The sequence below is a fragment of the Sceloporus occidentalis genome, unplaced genomic scaffold (genome assembly GCF_023333645.1).
Source record: "Sceloporus occidentalis isolate IW3139 unplaced genomic scaffold, rSceOcc1.0.p SCAF_152, whole genome shotgun sequence".
Classification (NCBI taxonomy): Eukaryota; Metazoa; Chordata; class Lepidosauria; order Squamata; family Phrynosomatidae; genus Sceloporus; species Sceloporus occidentalis.
Window position 1 is genome coordinate 766,348 of NW_028317132.1, and position 23,524 is coordinate 789,871.

General features: G+C 42.9%; 1 protein-coding gene across 1 annotated transcript in view; it reads left to right on the forward strand.

Annotated features, from left to right (window-relative positions):
• Positions 1-240: 240 nt before the first annotated feature.
• The window catches only part of LOC149280586 (stromal cell-derived factor 1-like), a 35,937-nt gene continuing 12,653 nt past the window's right edge, over positions 241-23,524 (forward strand). Inside the window, exon 1 of the mRNA XM_089500349.1 lies at positions 241-304. Coding sequence (XP_089356475.1) covers positions 241-304 — 64 coding nt within the window. The remainder of the gene's footprint in view (positions 305-23,524) is intronic.

Consider the following 23,524-nt stretch of genomic DNA (forward strand, 5'->3'; position numbering starts at 1 on the left):
AACTTATTTGAGGATGAGAAAGGTATCCTGGTGGTTGTTTGAAAGTCCCCCAGCAATGAAGGAGATCCCACCTCTGCCACCAGACCCGTACTCGGACTGAGTAGCTCCGCTGTAGAAATCTTCCTTGCCATGCTCAGTTGCTCAAGAGTTAATGCTCTGTAATTCTCCACCCAATCACTAGTCAATCCTGGGGTACCATTGGAGAACTCTAGGTCCGAAGATGTTATGATCCAAAGAGCAATGTCATCCGATGTCGGGACCCTGAGCGACAGCATCGAAAACATCCCCGAGAATAGTCCACGCGGTAGCCAGGCCAGGCTTCTATAGCCGCGGCTGGGTTACCATGGAGATGCATGTCCTCCCTGCTGCTGTTAGAAGCAGGCAGAGAGACGCGTATAAGCGTTGCTATGGCAACACGTCATCATCATTTTGCCGCCAAATACAAATGAATATAAAGCCCTGTTCTCCCAGAAACCTTTGCTCTGGTATCAGCTGGACTTTGTCTCTATACCCAAGCGTTTATTTCTTCTGCCTACTCGTGTACCGGATCCCCTGTTGTGTGTTTTGACCAGTGTTCCCTGCAGCCTGCCCCGACCATTTGCCTGCGACCCGACTTCGCTACTTTGCAGCCTGCCTCGACCATTTGCTTGTGACCTGACTTCGCTTTCTGGATTACCCTTTTTGTACCTCGCTCGGCCTGTGTGTGTGTTTGGCCTTTGCTAATAGGAACTACCTGTTTTCTGGCTCACGGGTTAGTAGTGATAGTATACCTGAGCTAACACCATGGTTCCTGCAGGGCTTCAAGCCACACTTTCTGATATGAATGAAAAAATGGAGAGATTGGCCCAAATGATGATGGACATGCAGGCACAGTATGGGAGTTTGCACAATGAAGTTTCAGATTTAAAAAATCAAGTAGCTTCTCCGCCTATGCCTCCTACACCCTCTGCACCCGCTGTATCGGTTCAAGATCCAAGTCCTTCATTTGAACCTCAAGTTCCCCTACCAACCAAGTTCTCTGGGGACCGTAAGACATTCCACAGATTTGTTACTGATTGTGAACTCATGTTCTCTATAAAACCCTGCAGTTACAGCACTGACACGGTTAAAGTCTGTTCTAGGATCCTTCTACTAGAACAGGGGCGTCCAACGTGTGGCCCTCCAGCTGCTGCAGGACTACATCTCCCATAATGCTCTTTCAGCTAAGGGGCTGGCTGAGGAGTATAGGAAATGTAGTCCTGCAGCAGCTGGAGGGCCGCACGTTGGACGCCCCTGTACTAGAAGGTGAGCCTGCAAACTGGGCTCACAGGCTGTTGGAGACTGATGATATTATACATTCCTACTCCTCCTTCGTTGCTGCTTTGTCTTCATTGTATGATGACCCCCCCCCCCCTTCATTTATCTGCGTGTTCTGCTATTAGGGCTCTAACTCAAGGCCGTCGCCCAGTGGAGGAGTATATTACAGAGTTCAGGTGTCTGTCCACTGAGAATGTCTACGATGCGCCCTCGTGAACATTCTTCTATTCATCCACCCACGCCAGAAGTAGAACCCATGCAAATCGGGTTGGCTACATCTTCTCTATCCACTCAAGAGAAGAATCGTCGTAGGAATAACAATCTATGTTTGTACTGTGGAGGAGATTCTCATCTTCTGGCATCCTGTCCTATACAGCCTAAACATCCTAGGGGTGAGTTTAGAAACATACGCTCTTGTGTTTCCTCTATCCTGTCTGAGACGCCCACTCACTTGGTATTCTTCTATGTCTACAGTGGGAGACTCGTGATCTCAATATACAGGCCATCATTGACTCCGGAGCCAGCAGTAATATTATGGACAAGACATACCTCCCCATGCATAATATTCCCACCTGCTCCAAGACACCTGAAATATTTATTCAAACCATTGATGGTTTCCCTGTGACAGAGAAAATTCCTCTATCCTGTTCGATAGGAGCTGGACATACGGAAAAAGTATCTTTTGACGTCATCCACTCTCCATTATTTCCTATAATCCTGGGACTTCCATGGTTGAAGAAACACGATCCAGTCATTCACTGGTCTACTGGACATATCACGTTCTCTTCCTCATTTTGCAGTTCACATTGCCTGGGTACAGCTCATTCTATATTGAACGCTACTATCTCAAGATTACCATCTCACTATATGGAATTTAAAGATGTTTTTGATGAGAGAGGCGTTGATTCCTTTCCGCCTCACCGACCATATGATTGTCCCATAGATCTCCTACCTGGATCCAAGATACCTTATGGACGAATATTTCCCCTATCAGACGCTGAACTTTTACGTGTTTCTCGACGAACACTTAGCTAAAGGATTTATTCGTCCCTCCACCTCACCAGCCTGGGCAGGAATCTTCTTTGTGGGCAAAAAAGATGGAGGATTACGCCCTTGTGTGGACTATAGAGAACTTAATGCCATAACTCAATTCTTTAAGTACATAAATTCTAAAAAAACAAAAAATGAAAACGTAGGTTCATTAAAAACAGAGATGGGAGTGTTGGTTAAGGAGGACCAGGAAAAAGCAGAAACTTTAACTATTTTTCCCTCAGTATATATTAAGGAGGAACCTATGTCAATGGATATACATAGGACTACTGAAAAAAAAATTGCAGTCAGACTGTGATTGGACAAGGTGCTGCAGCAACTAAAGAAAGTTAACGTTAACAAAGCTCCAGGGCCTGACGGTATTCACCCACGAGTACTTAAGGAGCTGAGTCAGGAAATAAGTGAACCTCCGTTTCTAATTTTTTCTTTCAGGAATTGTACCAGAGGATTAGAGGAAGGCAGATGTGGTTCCTATATTCAAAAAAGGGTTCAACCTCTGTGCCTGGAAATTATAGACCTGTGAGCTTAACTTCTGTGGTTGGGAAAGTATTTGAAGGGCTGTTTAATGGATGGATGGAGGAGGTGCAGGGTTCTTCCACCTTCTGGCAATGCAACTTTTAGCAGCTAGGAGGAGGTGTATAAGGAGCTTACGACACGGAGAATCCAGGTCAGGAGGGAGCATATGGAGAAGGCGACTGAGACGGAAGTGACAATCGAGACTGGGAGCAAATGATTAATGAGTGCGAAAACTTCGGACCAAAAGGAAGATAATAGAGGGCAGTCCCACCATCGTCCCATGGATACTTAGAAAAATGTAATATTCAGGGATATAATCTTTAATTATGGGGAAATGGCTTATTGATCCAAGGAGAAATCTGACTGCCATTTTGGGGTCAAGAAGGCATTATGAATGATTTTTCATACCAATTTAGGAATTTCTTGTATTAGCATTTCGACATATATTCACATCATTATATAATTAATTTGGAGAATAGTCATTGAGGATAGTTTTTTAGGATATTTTGTAATTTAGTTAATATAGTCACACAATTATTTTGGAGGATAGTCAGTATGGATACACTACTCTCTAGGATTCAATTTAATTCATCCACAGCACAATTAACACACTACACACATAAATATATTTTTATTCACATGAGTAACACCCTTGACATTATATGTATAATATTTATAATCATGATTTAATATTTATTTATATATATTAAATCTTTGACACTACATGCATATTTATAATTATGACATCACCAGTATTTAATATTTATTTTAATTCATTTACATTCACTTAATTAATTCTCTAATACATTGTATTTAATTGTCTTTTAATCATAATCACATAATTATTACATTGTGAACCGTCCAGTTCAATTCACAAAACGATCGAGGTTAAACATACATACATATAATACATTAGAGCCTTGGATGGGTTTTTGTGCTCGCTCTTTCCTATGCACCTCTTCTCTTTCCTTGATTATATTGATAGTTCTCTTATTGCCGATCACCGTGAACTGCATTAAACTGTGTCTTCTTTCCCCGCCTATCGGGAGGTTCGTTCAAAAACCGTCCCGAATATAGGCTAGACGGCCTTCGTTTCTTTTTCTTCGAACTTTATTGACACACGCGAGAACAACAAAAGAACATCAACGTTACGTGACGATATCAGAGGAAGACGTGAATACGTAATGACACACACGGAAGCGGCTATAAGAAAACGGACAGAAGAAGCGGAATCTCTTACCGATCACTGATTTACTCACCGTTTGATCTCCTGAGGAAGCCCAAGGGGCGAAACGCGTTGAGAGAAGTCCAAGTGGACTTTCACTACTTTCTGCTTTTTGGTGGACTTTATACTAACGCCTGCATATGCACCTTTGTACATGAACAAAATTGTTAGTGCATTTCTACCAGCAAACTTGCCTTTTATCTGAAGTTATTGCACCATTTTAGTTTGTTTTTAGATTTTACGAAGAATATTAAAGAATTTCTTATACTCCATGCTGATGGGTCAGAATCACATTCTTCACTTGTGAGTGCAATACGCTATCTTCCATTCATATTGAATATACATCTACACTATATTGTGTACCTGCGCCCCAATTCTTTTTGGTCTGTTATAATTTCTACACTTTGAGGAAGAAGTGTCGTTTAGGCAGCTGCGGTCCATTGGGGAAGTATCTATTTATTTATTTCTTTTACTTACTTTCACTATAGCAGCACGTATTATTAGGTTTTTCACGGTGGTATATATTATTAGTAACTTCTCCAGATTTGTTGTGCCCCTCACGTCTCTTACGTCCAAGAGCACCAAATTTCTGTGGAATACTAGTGCCAAAGAGGTTTTTACCACCCTAAAACAAAGATTTACTTCCGCACCAACCCTGATACACCCCAATCCTGAACTACCTTTTGTTGTAGAGGCTGACGCCTCTACGGTAGCGATAGGTGCTTTTCTCTCTTAGAGACAAGGAAGTAAAGACTTACTCCATCCTGTGGCTTTTTATTCACGTAAGCTAACGTCCCCTGAAAGAAACTATCATGTGGGAGACCAGGAGTTGTTGGCAATAAAATGCGCACTGGAAGAATGGAGACACCATTTGGAGGGGGCACAACATCCATTTCTCATTTTTAACGATCCTCGCCAAGCCAGGTGGTCTCTTTTCTTCACAAGATTCAACTTCCATATTACTTACAGACTAGGGTGCAAAAATGGCAAAGCTGACGCTCTCTCCCATCAGTTCTCTAATGAACCTGACAACCCTAACCCAAAACAACCAGTAATACCTTCCACGCATTTTCTGGTTGCTATAAAAGACTTTCTCAGTTCTCTTCGGGACTATTTTCAAGTCAGAGCAAACTGTCCAACTCAACGAGATATCATAAAACGACAGGGTCTCTTCTACCATCAAGGCAAGCTGCTAATTCCACCTCCGTTTGTGCATGACATACTCCAAATGTGTTATGACGCACCTCTGGCAGGCCACTCTGGGATAATCAAAACCGTTAATCTACTGCGTTGCCGATTTTGGTGGCCCCACATGATCTCTACGGTAAAGGACTATGTAAAGACATGCCACATATGCACCCGAAACAAATCCTCTTATCAACATCCCCAGGGTTTATTACAACTCATCCCCACTCCTCGATTTCCATGGTCTTCAGTCTCAATGGACTTTATTGTGGAATTACCTGTATCCAATGGACATACTGTAATCATGTAATAGTAGTGGATAGACCTGAGGATAGGTCTTGGGAACCCACATCTTCGGTCCACATGTCTGCCTTGATTCGACGTTTTCATAGGAATCATCCAGTCCGGTTTCCGGAGGTTACCGTTAGGGAGGGGGTACGTCCGTCACCATGACGTCATTTTGGCGCCAAATCCAAATGAATATAAGCCCTGTTCTCCCTGAAACCTTTGCTCAGGCATCAGCTGGACTTTGTCTCTATACCCAAGCATTTATTTTTTCTGCCTACTTGTGTACCGGATCCCCTGTTGTGTATTTTGACCAGTGTTCCCTGCAGCCTGCCTCTACCATTTGCCTGTAATGAAAGGAAAGCGAAATAGGAAGAGAGCCCATCTCACCTGGCGGGGTTTCACTGCTAAGAGTCAGCATTGGTGCTCTTTCTAGGATGTCTCCACTCCTCTAGGGAAAGCATTACCACATTTGCCCGATTCTAAGACGAGGTTTTTTCCAGAGCACAAGCAAAAGTTGTCTACGCGAATCGCGTAGAGCTCTACACTCTGCCCGGACTAAGCACCAGGGACTCAGAAGCACCGGTAAGTTTGGAGGAGGGAGGGGGAGGAAGTGTTAAGTGGGGGGGCATAAGGCATTTCTGGAGGCAGAGTGCTCTGTGAAATGCCTTTTAACCCTCTATACGCCACTCTGCCTCCTGAATTGCCTTATACCTCCCTATATGCCACTCTGCCCCATAATATGCCTTTTAACTCCCTAAAAGCCAGAGTGGCATATAGGGGTATAAGGCAATTCTGGAGGCAGAGTGGCACATAGGGGGTCAAAAGGCATATCATGGGGCACAGTGGCATATAGAGGGTTAAAAGGCATTTCTGTAGCAGAGTGGCAAGCCTGGGGCAGATGTGCATAACTGGGGGGGCAGGTTGAAAAAAAGGAAATAAAAACAAAATATTTTTCTCAATCATAGCTTTTACTAACAAACAATTGTTCACATAGTTTACATGAATTAACATTTACTGGTAAAACTTTTTTCCTATAGGGTCATCTTATATTCAGGCTTTTTCTTTTTTTTCATAAATTAATATTCAGATTTTGGGGGGTCGTCTTGTAATCAATACGGTATTACTAACAACTCCTTGTTTCCTATGTCATAACTCCTCTCTGCTGAAATGAAGCATCTCGAGAAGAAACCACACTAATGTATCCTGCTGTCGCATACATCCACTTCAAGGACAAAGGGCAGTTGGGGATCTGTGTGCCTTAACACGGTTGCTGTCATGAACCACTCCTTTAAGCAATGGCATTTGGTGGTCAATTCTTGACATCACACCCCTTTTTGGTTAGAGCGGTCAAAGGAGTGGCAATTTTTGAGAAAGCTCGTTTGATCTTTTTAAAGTAGTTTGAAAAGCCGAGAAATTACTGCAGGAGTTTTAGCCCAACAGGTTGTGGCCAGTCTAGTATGGCTGGAGTACACCAGGAACACAAGCATTTGTACTTTAGACGCATGGTTTGGTTAGCAAATAGACAAGAATAAACTACCTGAAATGATGTACTCCTGAAATACAGTGTGAGTGTTGCAGAGGCCGAAGGGCATGACCGTGTATTCCTAGTGACCTGTCTGGGGCATCAATGCAGTTTTTCATTCATTCCCTGACCGAATCCTGATGAGGCTGTAGGCCCCACAAAGATCTAGCTTTGTGAAGACCTTTGCTCTTCATAACCTGTCAAGCAGCCCCATGATCAGAGGAATGGGATAAGTGTTTAATCGGGTGATCCCCAGTAGTAGATATATGGGTGTAAATCACCCTCCTTCCTTACGTAGAAGAACCCTGCTCATGCCTGTCATATGGAACTCTGGATGAACCCTTCCTGACATTATCCTCAATGTACAACTCCATTGCCTGCATCTCTGGTAAGGACAACATCTCTTGGGGGTATGGTTCCAGGAAGCAGGTTAGTAGGGCAGTCGTAGGATCTGTAAGGGGGTCCATTTTTTCATTTTGGGAGACTTTATTCTCTCTGATGTAGACTGGAAAAACTAAACAGTATTACAAATGGAGACTTGATTTCAAATTTCACTGTAGGAGAGTGTTTGGGCTACAGTGATCATCAATCAGTATGCTTTATTTTAGAAACATAGATTTTTTGAAAATGGAGAGACTAGTAGGCGAGTCTTTGATGGTCTGGACATCTCTATATGGCGTCTTTAAGAGATGTCAGAACATTTTATTATAATAGTTAGCAAGATTAAAAGGAGGTTCCCAAAGAGCTGTGTTTCCTGTTGTTTTTGACGCTAGTCCTGCCCGACCGTTGAAGTTTCGTGTTCCCGGTTGGCATAGGGAAAAGGAAGCAACGTCTGGCGGGTGTACCCAGTCGGAGTACAAGTCGTTCCCATCACACCTGTCCTAACCAGACTCCCATTTACTAGCTGGTTATGGGTGCTCTATAGGGCCAGAAATGCTCCATGCACCTGACTGGGACCTAGCTGCAAATTCATGGAACTGTACGGTGACTAGGAACTGTGGTTATGCCCACCAACACGTTGCACTTTTGGGGTTACACTATGCTCGTGGTGGGAAACACTCGGAGGTGGTTACGGAGAGGCTCCCGGCCCAACTACCACGCCACAAAGGAGCCGTCCCCGCTTACTCAGGGACCCGATGGGGGTCGACGCCATCGTGTCCTAGGCCGCACCCCTGGCCTCAAGTACCTCGCGTACCACAAGTACTTTCATGATACAGTTGGCAGGGGGGCGTTTCCAGGCATCCGCTGTGGTGTCTTCATTGGAGGGGGCTGGGAGGCGGTGCCCTAGGATAGCACTTACCTAATAAGTGTTCTAGCAGTCTATGGTGGGGGGAGGAGCCAGATGATGCAGAGGGGTGGGTCCGGGATCTTCAACCCCATAAGACCCCTGCAGTATATTGAGCTGCTAAGGATTCCTTAGTGTATATCCCTCTAGTGTTTTTTAGTATTACATGCTCTCCTGGTTTTTGATCTCGGCTTACTGGATTCTCCTACTCTCTCCTGACCTCGGCTTGCTTTCTCGTACTGCTCCTCTGCTGCCTGACCCGACCCTTTGGATTGCCTTCGACAACGCTTTTGCCTGAATCCTTTTGTGCCAAACCACCCTGCCATTGGTCTCCAGCGCATCCCAGCTAAGACCCTACACCCTGGTTTTATTACCCATCTTTGGGACCGGGGTTTACCCAGCCATGGCTATGGAACTCTGCCCTGATCGCGTAGACTATTTCCGGGGATGTTTCCAACGCTCAGGGTCCTGACGCTGAATCAAGTCACTTTATGGAACATAACATCCTCGTACCCTCGAGATAGTCCCGAAAGAGTGACTGTATGGAGGCGCCAGTTTGTCTGGTATGAGATTATACTCCTGATCCAATTATTTTGTGTGTATACTCATCTGTGCTATTCCCAATAAAGTTGGTTCGTATTTTACCTCGTTACGAGTTTTGCCTTGTTATTGGGGTAAGTCTTGCGTTCTGTTTTCAGGACAGTTAAGTTACTGTATTGCTATGCTACAATGCCACAGAGATTCCTCAGGTGTTTCCTGCTGTCTTCGACGTTAGCTCAACCTGACGATTGAAGTCTTGTATTCCTGGTGGCTATGGGGAGAAGGAAGCAGCGGGAGTATCCAGTCGGGGTTCACTTAATTAGGACAAGCCTTTTCTTATCGATTTTACTAATCCCTACATTGATGTACATGCAAGTCTGAGATTATTTTAATTTTAAGGGTCAATAAATTGTATATTTTTATGGTATCATCAGGGTCCACTCTCTGCTGCCTGAACATGGCTGAATTATACTTCAGGCTAATACTTCTGTTACCACTAGTGGCCACCCTCCTCCCTCTGGAGTGATCAGAACCTGATTATCAGGTACAGCTGCGCCTCATGAACTGTGTGAAACCCTGCCTTTAAAAGACCTGCCCTGCCCTTCAGTCAGGGCCTTGGCATTGAAGTTGTAGGACTGCCTTGCTCTGAGCTTGTTCCCGTGCCCGAGCCTGTTCCTGTTCCTGTTCCTGTGCCTGTACCCGTGCCTAAGCCTTTGCCCGTTCCTGCCTGAGCCTGTACCCGTGCCTGTGCCTGAATTCCTGCCTGTGCCTGTGCCTGTACCCGTTCCCGTATCCGTGCCTGAGCCGGTACTCGTTCCCGTATCCGTGCCTGAGCCGGTACTCGTGCATGAACCTGTACCCGGCCCGGTAGTACTCCGTTCCCGTCCACCCTGCCAGTGGGCCTCGCCTGTGCCTGAACCTGCCTGTGGGCTTACCTGCCAGTGGGCCTGCATCTGAGCCTGTACCTGTACCTGCACCTGAGCCTGTACTTGCCTCAGCTCCCGTCTCTCTGCCTCAGCTCCCAAGCCTGTACCTGCCTCAGCTCCCGTCTCTCTGCCTCAGCTCCCGTCTCTCTGCCTTTCCAGTTCTGCTACTCTGTACCCATCTCTCTGTCACCATGCATAAAGGGGTACAGACAGAGTCCCCCGTATCCCCTGCACGTATCCCCTCAGTGGCTTGCCATCTCAGCAAGCAAAGCCACAGCTTAATCATCTCCCCGAAGCACTGTTCTGGAGGGGGCAGGATCTTGCCTCACCAGCTGTACCAATTTTCTGCGTCATCTTCCCACAGCTCTAGACGAATCATGGCTCTCCCTTCCAGGCATGCTTCTTCCTCCTATCGCCAGGGCAACATCGACTCTCAACATCCCATAACAGAGCTTCCCACTTGGAAGTGTTATCTCCCTGCATTAAATTCCTCCTTAGATCTGAGTCCCAGGATAGCTGCCTCTCCATCTAGCTCACCGTCCTCCAGACTGCTTCTCCATATGGGGTGACTCCGTAGATTGCCAACCTTTTCTGCAGTCTGGTGTGGAACTTCTCCACTACCCATTCCTGATACTGGCTTATTTATCCTGCCATAGCTGCCACTGATGGTGTCCCATCTCCGCACTCAGCAGGCCTGTTAGTCCTGGTGGTGGTACTATTTCTCCTTTTAAATAAACTCTCTTCCTTTATTTTGTTGATTCCCTTTACGTATTTGAATGTTTCTATCATATCCCCCCTGTCACATCTTTCTTCCAGGCTATATATGTTAAGATCCTTTAACCTGTCCTGGTAATGTTTATCCTGTAATCCATAAACCATTTTAGTAGCCCTTCTCTGAACTTTCTCCAACATATCTATATCCTTCTGGAGATATGGTATCCAGTACTGTACACAATACTCCAAGTGAGGTCTCACCAGTGATCTGTACAACGGCATGAGCACTTCCCTTTTTCTACTGCTAATACCTCTCGCTATACAACCAAGCATTCTGCTAGCATTACCTGCTGCTCTACTGCATTGTCTACCTATCTTTAAATCATCAGAAATAATTACCCCTAAATCCCTTTCCTCGCACGTTGAGGTTAGGACAGTATCAAATATTCTATACTCTGCCCTTGGGTTTTTATGCCCTAGATGCATTATTTTGCATTTATCCACATTAAATCCCAGTTGCCACAGCTCTGACCATGTTTCCAGTTTACCTAGATCTTTTGCCATTTGGCTTCTTCCTCCAGGAACATCAACCCTGTTGTAAATTTTCGTGTCTTTAGCAAATAGACATACCTTTCCATCAAGACCATCTGCAATATCACTAATAAAAATATTAAAGAGAATGGGTCCAAGTACAGATCCCTGAGGTATCCCACTGGTAACAAGACCTTGCTCTGAATATACACCATTGACTACAACCCTCTGTTGTCTGTCACTCACCATAGGTGTGGCCTTGACAGAATCATTGCAGGAGCCTGGTGTCAATATATATAAATATATATATATTAGACCCTGTTGCCAATATATTTAATATTGAAAAAAATGGACCTCAGGAATGCATTTCTTTGGGCCCTGCTCCACGTGCCCTAGCATGCAAGCACTCCATCCGCTATAGTCAAGAAAAAATATTTCCCACACTGACTGCAGTCTTCCTTCCTCCTGACCCTATTGTGACATTGAGAGGTCCTCTCCCCTGTACTCAGTGGCGACTCTAGAAACAATATATAGGGGGGGGCACACAAGATACCACAGTCAAACTGGGGGGGCATTAATAATTTCCACCATTAAATCATACCACTGAAAAAAACACATATATATATTGCCAAAAGTAATGTGCTGTGGAATGATACTTTTGTTATTGGACAATACAATACTTGATCATTCAACATGGGAAGCCTGAAGCCACAATTTAGTACAACTAATCCTTGAAATCCTTTAACCAACACAATACCTTAACTTTTCCGCTAAATGATTTCAGGGCCTAACATTAGACCCTGCTGCCGATATATATATATATATATATTAGCCCCTGCTGCCCATATATATATTAATATTAGCCCCAGTTGCCAATATATATATTAATATTAGTCCCTGCTGCCGATATATATATATAAATATATATAAATAGCAGGTATAGATCAACACATTGTCACAAAAACCCAGCTTTGCATGTATAGATCAATTGAAATTCACTTGTGATCTCAGCACTGATGGTATATATCAAATAAACAGAATCAGACATACAAATCTTGTATTTGCAGGTATACAATAATAATATATTAAACATAGCATTGCAGGTATAGATCAAATAAATACATGGAAACAGCATTGCAGGTATTAATCAACTATTAATCAACTGAACACATACAAACTCTGTATTTGCAGGTATACATAAATAATCTATGGAAACATAGCATAGCAGATATGATCTACAGAATAACACACAAACCCAGCTTTGCAGGTACAGATCAATTCCAATTCACATAAAAACACGGCATTAAAGGTATATTTAAAACCCCCTAAATTACAGACATAGATCACAGGTTGCACACCCCAAAGTCAGCCCTGGCGTTCACACTGCCCACATAGAACCTGGCCAGCACCCAGTTAACACACATAAGATTTGCCATCTTTGTCCCCAAATAGCCCAGCACAAGTCAACTTTGTCCCCAAACAGCCTGACCTTCGCCATCTTTGTCCCATATACACCCTGCCTGTGTGATCTTGGTCCCCAAGGCTCAAACATCCTGCTAGTGCCATCTTTGCCCTTCCACAATTATACATCTATGATACACACAAACACATTAACAAGCTGGTCAAAAGTCTTAAGTGGTATCCCTCAGGGTTCTGTTCTGGGACCAATTTTATTCAACATATTTATAAATGACCTGGCAGTAGGCGTTGAAAGTCATGTTTCTGTGTTTGCAGATGACACTAAACTAGGTAAAGTAATACAGTGTGAGCGGGATATTACAGTGCTGCAGAGGGATCTAGATAGACTAGGGGACTGGGCACACAAATGGCAGATGAAATTCAATGTAGATAAATGTAAAGTTAAGCACTTCGGGGTAGCGAATGCACAAACAACCTACACCCTAAACGGTAGTGAATTAGGGGTAACGACAGATGAGAAGGATTTGGGAATTGTTATAGACAACAAACTAGGCAACAATGTGCAATGTCAGTATGCGGTTGCGAAGGCCAGTAAGGTATTGTCGTGTATAAAAAGGGGCATCAAGTCGCGAGATAAAGATATAATTTTGCCTCTGTATAAATCAATGGTAAGGCCACACCTTGAATATGCTGTGCAATTTTGGGCACCTATTCTAAAGAAGGATATCATAGCACTAGAAAGGGTGAAGAGGCGGGCTACAAATTTAAATAACTATAGTTATGAAGAAAGGTTAACTAATTTAAATCTGTTTAGTTTAGAAAAACATCGCCTCAGAGGGGATATGATAACATTATATAAATATATTCGGGGCCAATACAAACCATCGTGTGGAAATCTGTTCATAAACAGGACTATGCATAGGACACGTGGTCATGCGTTTAGACTGGAAGAAAGGAGATTTAGACTAAAGCAGGGGAAAGGGTTTTTTACAGTAAGGACAATAAGGATGTGGAATTCTCTGCCTGCAGAGGTAGTTTTATCGGAGTCTGTACAGACGTTTAAACTGCAACCGGATGGATACCTGGAAAAACATAATATTCGGGGATATATTCTTTAATTATGGGGAAACAGCTTATTGATCCAAGGAGAAGTCTGACTGCCATTTTGGGGTCAAGAATGATTTTTTTTCCCCTGGTTAGTGCAAAATTGGAAAGAGCAACAAATTAACAGATATAGGAAAGGCTGAACTTGATGGACGCATGTCTTTTTTCAGCCTATGTAACTATGTAACTCATGCTCTCCCTTATTCAGACAATTCATCCACATATTAACTCATGCTCTCCCTCATTCAGACAATTCATCCACACATTAACTCATGCTCGCCCTCATTCAGTCAATTCATCCACACATTAACTCATGCTCCCCCTCATTCAGACAATTCATCCACACATTAACTCATGCTCTCCCTCATTCAGACAATGCATCTCACTCATTCACACTTTACTTCAATTTAATATTCTTACTACCCTCTTTCTCCCTCCCTTATCACTTTCTACCCCCACTCCCTCCCTTATCACTTTCTACCCCACTCCCTCCCTTACCACTTTCTACCCCCACTCCCTCCCTTATCACTTTCTACCCCTTCTCCCTCCCTTATCACTTTCTACCACTTCTCCCTCCCTTATCACTTTCTACCCCTTCTGCCTCCCTTATCACTTTCTAACCCATCTCACTCCTTTTTCCCTACTCACTATCTACCCTCTCCCCCTTTGTAGTTCACTCACCTTTAAGTCCTGTGGCCGGAGAATGAGGCTTCCATCTACCTGCTCTGCTGCTCGCTGCTTCACTGACGTCATATACTGGCTCTCGGCATGAAACGCCGGCACCGCGACGGAAGTAGAGGCCTTGTGGAAGAGACTGAGGGGGGCCGAGCGGTTGCTAGGCACCCCTCTCTCTCTCCTCTGCGTAAAAAAAAAAAAAAAAAGCGTTTGAGGCTGCCCAGGACTTAAAGTCCCATTGCAGGACTGTCCTGGGTGGTTCCAAATTCGGCGGGGGGGCAACGGGGGGCAAGGAATAACCTACGGGGGGCAATTGCCCCCCTGTAGTGACGCCACTGCCTGTACTCATCCCCAGAGTCCATTTGTCCCTCATTCACTAAGCCATATCTCTCCTTTACTTAATCCCTGCAGTTCAGGTATAGATCAAATAAACACATGTCAACAGCACGTGCATGAATAAGACATAAAACTCTATTTCCAGGTATACACAAATAATGTATGGAAACATAGCATAGCGGATATAGCTCAACAGAACACACAAACCCTGCATTGCAGTTATAGATCAACTGGAAATCACATGTAAACTCATCACTGAGGGTATAGATCCAATAAACAATAAATGAAAACAGCTTTGCAGATATCCATCAACTGAATAAGCCAAACAAGCCCCATATTTGGAGGTATGCAAAAATAATGTATGGAAACATAGCATACCAGATATAGAGCAACAGAATAACACAAATAGCTTTGCAGGTATAGATCAAGTGGAATTCACAGAAAATCTCTGCATTAAAGGTATAGATAAAACTCCCTACATTTCAGGCATAGATCACAGGTTGCACACCCCAAAGCCAGCCCTGCCATCCACACTGCCTGACCAGCACGCAGATAACACATATAGGACTTGCAATTGTTGTCCCCAAACAGCCCAGCATATGACATCTTTGTCCCATAAACACGCTACCTGTGCCATCTTTTATCCCGTAAACACCCTGCCCGTGCCACCTTTACCTTTCCAAAAATTACTATTACATCTATAATACACAGAAGCTTCTACAGTCCCTCACTAATTCACATAATCATTAATTCTCTCACTCTTTCACACAATTTAGTAACACATATTTATAAATGCATTCTCACAAATTCATTAATTCTTTTACTCATTCACACAATTCTTTCACACATTAATTCATTTATTCTCTAACTCATTTACACAATTCATACACAAATTAATTTGTTCATTCTCTCACTCGTTCTGGCTGACTTTATTTTAATATTCTTATTACCCAATTTTTTCACTATCTACCCCTTCTCCCCCTTCTCACTATCTACCCCTCTCCCCCTTTTCTTACTATCTACCCCTCCCCCCTTTTCTCACTATCTACCCCTCTCCCCCTTTTCTCACTATCTGCCCCTCCCCCTTTTCTCACTATCTACCCCCTCTCCCCCTTTTCTCACTATCTACCCCCTCTCCCCTCCTTCTTACTATTTATCCCCCTCTCCTTCTTACTATCTACCCCCCTCCCCCTCCTTCTTACTATCTACCCTCTCCCTCTCCCCCCTTTGTAGTTCACTTACCTTCAGATGTCCTGTGGTAGGAGCGCGAGGCTTCTATCTTCAGTGTCTTTGTCGCGGTGTGCTCAGCTTCACTGCTGAGCGCCGGAATATAAAGTCATATTCCGGCGCTCAGGATGAAACGCCGTCACCACGACGAAGACACTGAAGAGAGAAGCCTCGCGGAGGAGAGTGAGATGTGCCGAGCGGTTGCTAAAAACTTGAGCGACCTCTTGGCGCCCCTCTCTCTCCTCCGCATCTAGTGCTTCCTCCTGGCTGCAAAAAAAAAAACATGGCCCCCTCTGCCCCCCCCTGCTTACACCACTGTGACAGAGTGAAAGAATGAGTTAATGTGTGGATGCATTGTGTGAATGAGTGAGCGAATGAATGAGTTAATGTGTGGATTAATTTTGTAAATGAGAGAATGAATGAATGTGTGGATGAATTGTCTGGATGTGTGAGAGGGTCGCAGGGTTTTTTGCGGTATGTCGGTTCAGCGATTATTCTCCTTTCCTGCGAATACCCATGTAAACCATATATTGTTTTTTCAAGGAGAGATAGAGCTTTCTTTTAAAAATTATCAGTGCAGTATGGTTAGAGGTCCTCTTGGGGACCTCTTGAACATGTTATTAATGCCAGTGATGTTACAATGACATCACTTAGCTCACTTTATTGTTTTTTTTAATATTATTTATTGTATTATTTTAGTGATTTTTTTTATTGTTAAAAAAAAAATCACTAACACTTTTTTGGGGGGTTTTTTTGTGCTGATTTGTGTTTCAGCATGTGAGCAGCTGGATGTAGCCGGATGTGTCCCTGCCGCTGAAAGAAGGTCAAGACATACCGGTACATCCATAGGGGTTTCTTGAGATGCGTTGTATGGATGTACCGGTACTTCTATAGGGGACTGAAGGGGTTAATGAATATGTGTAAATGATTTGTGTGAAAGAGTGAGAGAATAAATGATTGTGTAAATGAATTGTTTACCCCATCAAATCATTCATTTTTTAAAAGTAGACACCCCATGGGCATTTTAACATGCCAGTATTTTAACTCTTTCCATGTGAGAAAATAAAGAGCTAATTTTAGGACTTGCTCATAAAAATATTTTTTATATATATTTCATTATCGATTAGTTGAATCGATTTTATCGATTATAAGATGAGGGTTTTGTTCAGAGCAAATGCTCTGAAAAATACCCCTTGTTTTATAATCCGACCTCAAATAGATCCAGATCCCACGCAGCACTGCAGGGGACCCGGATCCTCCTTTGTGACAGCCAGTGGAGGGTGTCTGTTAGATGCACGCAGACAATCTCCACTACTGTCCTCCACTTCCGCCAGGGCTTCTATGATGGAGCACCAGCGTGATGTGACCTTCCGGTGCTCCACCATAGAAGCCCCGACGGAAGTATCGGCCAGCATAGTGCAGGTGGTCTGCGTGCATTGCGCAACGTTCGCTGGCTGCCAGAGAGGAAGATCCGCCGCAGGAGGAGGTATAAGGCATATCAGGGGAGCAGAGTGGCATATCAGGGGGTTATAAGGAATTTCAGGGTGGGCACAGTGGCATATTTGGGGGGGTAGAAGGGCATATCTGAGGGCATATGAAGGGTGCAGTGGCATATAAAGGGGTATAAGGCATATCAGGGAGGCAGTGTGGCACATAGGGGTTAAAAGTACTCAGTGTACAGCCTGTATAACAGTGTAAATTTGCTGTCCCCTCAAAATAACTCAACACACAGCCATTAATGTCTAAACCTTGGCAACAAAAGTGAGTACAGCCCTAAGTGGAAATGTCCAAATTGGGCCAAATTAGCCATTTTCCTTCCCCGTGTCATGTGACTCATTAGTGTTACAAGATCTCAGGTGTGAATGGGGAGCAGTCGTGTTAAATATGGTGTTATCGCGGTCACACTCTCTCACACTGGTCACTGGAAGTTCAACATAGCACCTCATGGCAAAGAAAAAATCTCAAAGAAAAAATTGTTGCTCTACATAAAGATGGCCTAGGCTATAAGAAGATTGCCAAGTTATACAGGCTGTACACTCAGTACTTTACATTGTAGCAGAGTGTCATTTCTTCAGTGTTTTCACATGAAAAGATATAAAAAATATTTACAAAAATGTGAGTGGTGTACTCACTTTTATGAAATACTAATATATACCGTATTTGCTCGATTATAAGACAAGGTTTTTTCCAGATCAAATGCTCTGAAAAATACCTCTCGTCCTATAATCGGGGTTGTCTTATAATCAGACCTTAACTAGGTCTGACTATGAGACTAAGATCCAGATCCCCCGCAGCGATACAGGAGACTTGGATCCTCCTGTCCCCCACACACACAGACTTACCGGTACTTCTGAGTCCCCGTGATCTCTGACAGCCGGGGAAGGTCTGCGCGATGGACACAGACAACCCCCGCCGCTAGCCGCACTTCCTCCCGGCTGAAGCGGAAGTTGTCTACGTGAATTGCGTAGAGCTCTACACGCTGCCTGGACTACGCACCGGGGACTCAGAAAATCCGGTAAGTTTGGAGGAGGGAGGGAGGGGGAGGGAGGGGGGAGGGAGTGTTAAATGGAGGGCATAAGGCATTTCTGGCAGAGTGCTCTGTGAAATACCTTTTAACCCACTTAATGCCACTCTGCCTCCAGAAATGCCTTATACCTCCCTATACACCACTCTGCCTCCTGAAATGCCTTATACCTCCCTATATGCCACTCTGCCACCTGAAATGCCTTATACCTCCCTATATGCCACTGCCCCATAATATGCCTTTTAACCCTCTAAATGCCAGAGTGGCACATAGGGGGTCAAAAGGCATATCATGGGGCACAGTGGCATTTAGAGGGTCAAAAGGCATATCATGGGGCACAGTGGCATTTAGACGGTTAAAAGGAATATCATGGGGCAAAGTGGCATATAGGGGGTATAAGGCATTTCTGGGGCAGAGTGGCAAGCCAGGGGGCAGATGTGCATAACTGGGGGTGGCAGGTTGAAAAAAAAAAGAAAATAAAAACAAAATATTTTTCTCAATCATAGCTTTTATTAAAAAAATATTGTTCACATAGTTTACATGAATTAACATTTACTGGTAAAACTTTTTTCCTATAGGGTTGTCTTATAGTCAGGCTTTTTCTTTTTTTCATAAATTAATATTCAGATTTTGGGGGGTCGTCTTATAATCAGGGTCGTCTTATAATCGAGCAAATACGGTGTGTGTGTATATATATATATATATATATATATATATATATAGTATATGTAGCTTTTATAATTGCCCGACCCCACCCACCCACATTGGTCTCTGTCCTCCCATGCCCCCCCCCCCCCCCCGAATATGAAATCTGGACATGACACTGCTGTGGATGCAACCTGGGTGAGCAAGTGCTGTGGATGTAATCTGTGTGCTGAGGCAAGCCCTATCTGTGCAATTTGGGTGCTGGGGAAGCCCTATGAGTACAGTCTAGATGCTGGGCAAATCGTTTGGATGTAACCTGCCTGCTGCAGCAAGTCCTATGACTGCAACCTGATTGCTGCGGCAAGACATGGTATGTGGTGAAATCGGGAGGGGCAAAGGTGGAGTGATCGCCATATAAAATGGGTGTGGTTAGAGTTCCTATGTTTGTTAAGGGGGGGTATAGCCACACACACCTGGGGACTCCATAAAAAAAATTGCACCCACACATTAGTGACCCTAGGCTTGGTCCTGGGAGGGCCTCCTTAATCACCCCTGATCCTAGGCTTATTCAACTTACACCGGTTTTGATATACACTGATCAGCCATAAAACGGAGCAATGGAAGAAGGTGGCCTGGTCTTATGAATACCATTTTCTTTTACATCACATGGATGGCCTGGTGCATGTGCGTCGCTTACCTGGAGAAAACATAGCACCAGGATGCACTATGAGAAGCAGGCAAACCAAAGGAGGCAGTGTGGTGCTTTGGGTAATGTTCTGCTGGGAAACCATGGGTCCTGCCATTCATGTGGATGTTACTTTGACAAGCACCACCTAACTAAGCAGGATTATGCGACCTGCCACAGAGCAAAAATGGTTCAGGAATGGTTTGAGAAACACAACATTGAGTTCAGGGTGTTGATTTGGCCTTCAAATTCCCTAGATCTCAATCCAATCAATTATCTGTGGGATGTGCAGGACAAACAAGTCCTATCCATGGAGGCCCCACCTCACAACGTATAGGACTTAAATGATCTGCTGCTAACATCTTGGTGCCAGAAACCACAGCACACCTTCAGAGGTCTAGTGGAGTCCGTGCCTTGGTGGAGTCCGTCAGGGCTGTTTTGGCGGCACAAGCGGGACCTTAACAATATTAGGCAAGCAGTCATAATGTTATGGCTGATCGGTGTACCATCAAATTACAAATAATATCCTAGGTACTTTACACCAATCCTGTTACATTCTTTGCTCAGTTTTCTAAACCTTTCCAAAACAGAGCCTCTTCGCACTCTACCCAAAACCAGGGATTAGGAGACTAGAGAAAAATCTTCCCAAAATTAGTGTCCAGATTTTGAAAATTAGTAGCAGATAGATATCCTAAAACTAAACTACTACTACTAAGCTACTACACCATAAATCCAAAAACATCTATGACAAACTAAATAGCATCAAAATGTAAAGCCCATACTTTAGCTGATATTCTTTGTTATTAAAAGACAATTACCTATTCTTAAACTGAGCTGTGTTGGTATACATCCAACTATTTTAATAGAGGAAGGATGTAATAACATGCGAGCAGTGATAAATCGCCAGTGGTTTTACCCCACCCCCAAAAAGCCCTGCACTTCTAGGCTCTTCCACACACACTGCTCAGTTCATTTTCGGATTCTTTCGTGTACTAGACGCAGCTCCGGATTAAAACACTATGGACGCAAGGACTCTCGCTCTGCTCACACTTTTGTTGAGTACTGTATGCTACTCTGAAGGTAAATAAAACATAAGAGATATAGCAGAAAGCGCATGAATGCAAACAAGGTTTGTAGGTGCAGGGCTACAGGCGGAAAAGCATAGAAATGTGGGAATGCAGCGCTACTCTGACTTTTATATTCTTTGATTTTTTGATTTACCAGTGTGTGCGGTATGGTTTGTGTGAATGCGTTACAAAGCATGTGCTCTAAGAGTAGTGGTTAGTGTCCATATCTAAACATTTTCATATTGCAAAACATTTTTTATGAACTCGTTTTAAGTACGCTGACGAAAAAAACAACCTCATCATCATTAATATGATGACATCATAATGTAAAATCTGTTTGACGCTTGACGTGTAGCTGATTTGAGCTATTGGGATAATCTATATTCAATCGTAGTATAGTAGTTTCGGGTGTGTATGTTCAGTATGCACTGTAACAAAGTTTGAGTAATTTATGCCCGTCCCGCGCTTGGAGTGATTTTTGTAATATGATTTGTGCATTATGATTTGTTCTTTCTGCTGGCACAAGACTGCTTTCTTACACACCGCGGTGTGTAAACCACATATAGAGTTATCTGTGATGAATATACTAATGCCTGAATTCTGCATTACATGTATTTTACGGAATCTCGTATTGTAAGAGACGATGTGCGAAAGCGATAGACGCTGAGCTTTTATTTGCTTGTATGTCAAGAGTATAGCGGAATGTGGCAGGGTTTTATTACCGTAATTCAATCCGTTTTTTTTCGTCACTGGAGTAAAAAAATGAAAAAGCTTTCTAGGTCCAAAGCCCATTTCCTCTCAGATCTCTCCTGAGTCGCGTAGTGTACATGGGAAGTGTACTTAAAATCTGCCTTGCGCGTTGAATATTTGCTATTGTGTCATTTGCTACATCATAGCAATTCTAATTGAACACTGTTACCTCTAATGTCGCTGTATCATATATAAAGTGATTTTTCCCCCTAATCTTGGTTTAAATGCCGTTATTATAACATTATAATCTACTTGAATTAAAGTAAGTATTGTTATCAAGGATGGTTTTTAACACAATATTGGTTTTGCAGATGATGGTCTTTAAATGAGGTTATGTTACTTCATTTTGAATTGATGCTATTGTTAAGATGCAGGCTCTTTGTTTATTTTTAAGTATGTCACTAATGCCTATTATTGCATTCAAAGCTATATGGCACGATGTGATCAATCAATGATGGAAAATAGATTGTATTATTGTACTAAGGGTTCAATAACAACTTTCAAGATTCACTAAAGTTACGTTAGAGTAATCGTTATTCCGAAATATTTGCAAGTTAAATTATATTGAATATTATACGGAATATTATAATAATTAATGGAGTGCTATACCTGTTATACAAGTTCTGCATTACGTGTGCATACCTAAATGTATATTGCAGATTTCTTTCCTAAAAAGAAATACACCTATTTCTCATTGCTTATAGACACAAAATAATCAGAGCCTTTATACTGCAATTCAACGCCAGGGAAATGATCAAATGATAGAATGGGATGCCATCATCATTATTAACACTTTTTAAGCAAAATGTTGTTTAAACTTAGTTATTTACGTCCTCTCTACTTATAATGGCTCCATGTGCTATCATGCCCACATTTCTGAAATACATTATTGAGGGACACATAGTAACTAGCTATATTTTCCTTACACCCATTCATTGGAGAATTTACTAGATATTAGGATTCAGGCTTTACATGAACCTGGGCTCTGATTGTAACAAGTATTCAGAAATTGGACGACAGAGGTTGATGGACACCTGTAATTTCCTTAAAAAAACAATCACTTGCAAGTGTGTACCTGTATCATCCAAGTGAATAGCTTGATTTACAATGGCATTCAGAAGACCCTCTCCACCCTAACTCTTCTGTTAGTAAGGAGGAGTGTGTTTTAACACAAAGATTTGTTTGTGGGTGTTTAAAATGCCAATTTGATTGCCTCAGATAACCATTTGCTGGACATCTCCATGAAAAAAGAAAAACGAATACACAATTAGCATAGCTGAGTAAAGGCACCAATACACCAGCATAGGAGGGTGTGGGACTGTCTCCAATGTCCAAGGGAGTCAGCCGCTTCTATTTATTTACCGAAGAACCCATGTAATCTACCAAATATATATCACAGCTCCACGCGTGGAACGTGTGACGTGTATAAATGGGTTAAATGGGTAAATACGTCCATGGCTGTCTCTGCCTTATACAAAAACATTTACCCATTTACTGCTTTCCAACTAGCCTGTACGTAGGTCGCAACATCAAGCGAGACATATTGATGAATGTCAATATACAATTAAAATTAAAGAGTAAATTTTCTACACCAAGCCAGACTTATTAATGAATGTCAATATAAAATTCAAATGAATGATTTTATTTTCGGCAGGGCAACACTTTACAAATTATATGTATCCCTGAAAACGTGGCTAATGTGGTCACCCTAACAAAAGGGCATTAAGCAGCTGCTAATATGGTAGCACATTTTTTACCTAGGTTTTCCAGCCAATTCAAAGATCGTGAAAACATAGTACTTACCTTATGTATTCTGCATTTCTCATAAACTAGAACATAAGTTGCTAACTATAAAGCGCAACACATGAAACATATAGCTCTCAATTATGAATTTCATTTATTTGCATTGTCACTACATAGATATAAACAAAATGTTGTAAGCATTTGCTTTGATGACAAACATTCTCAAAAAGCGTACCATAATATTTTTTTATGCTAATAACCACTGTTGTAA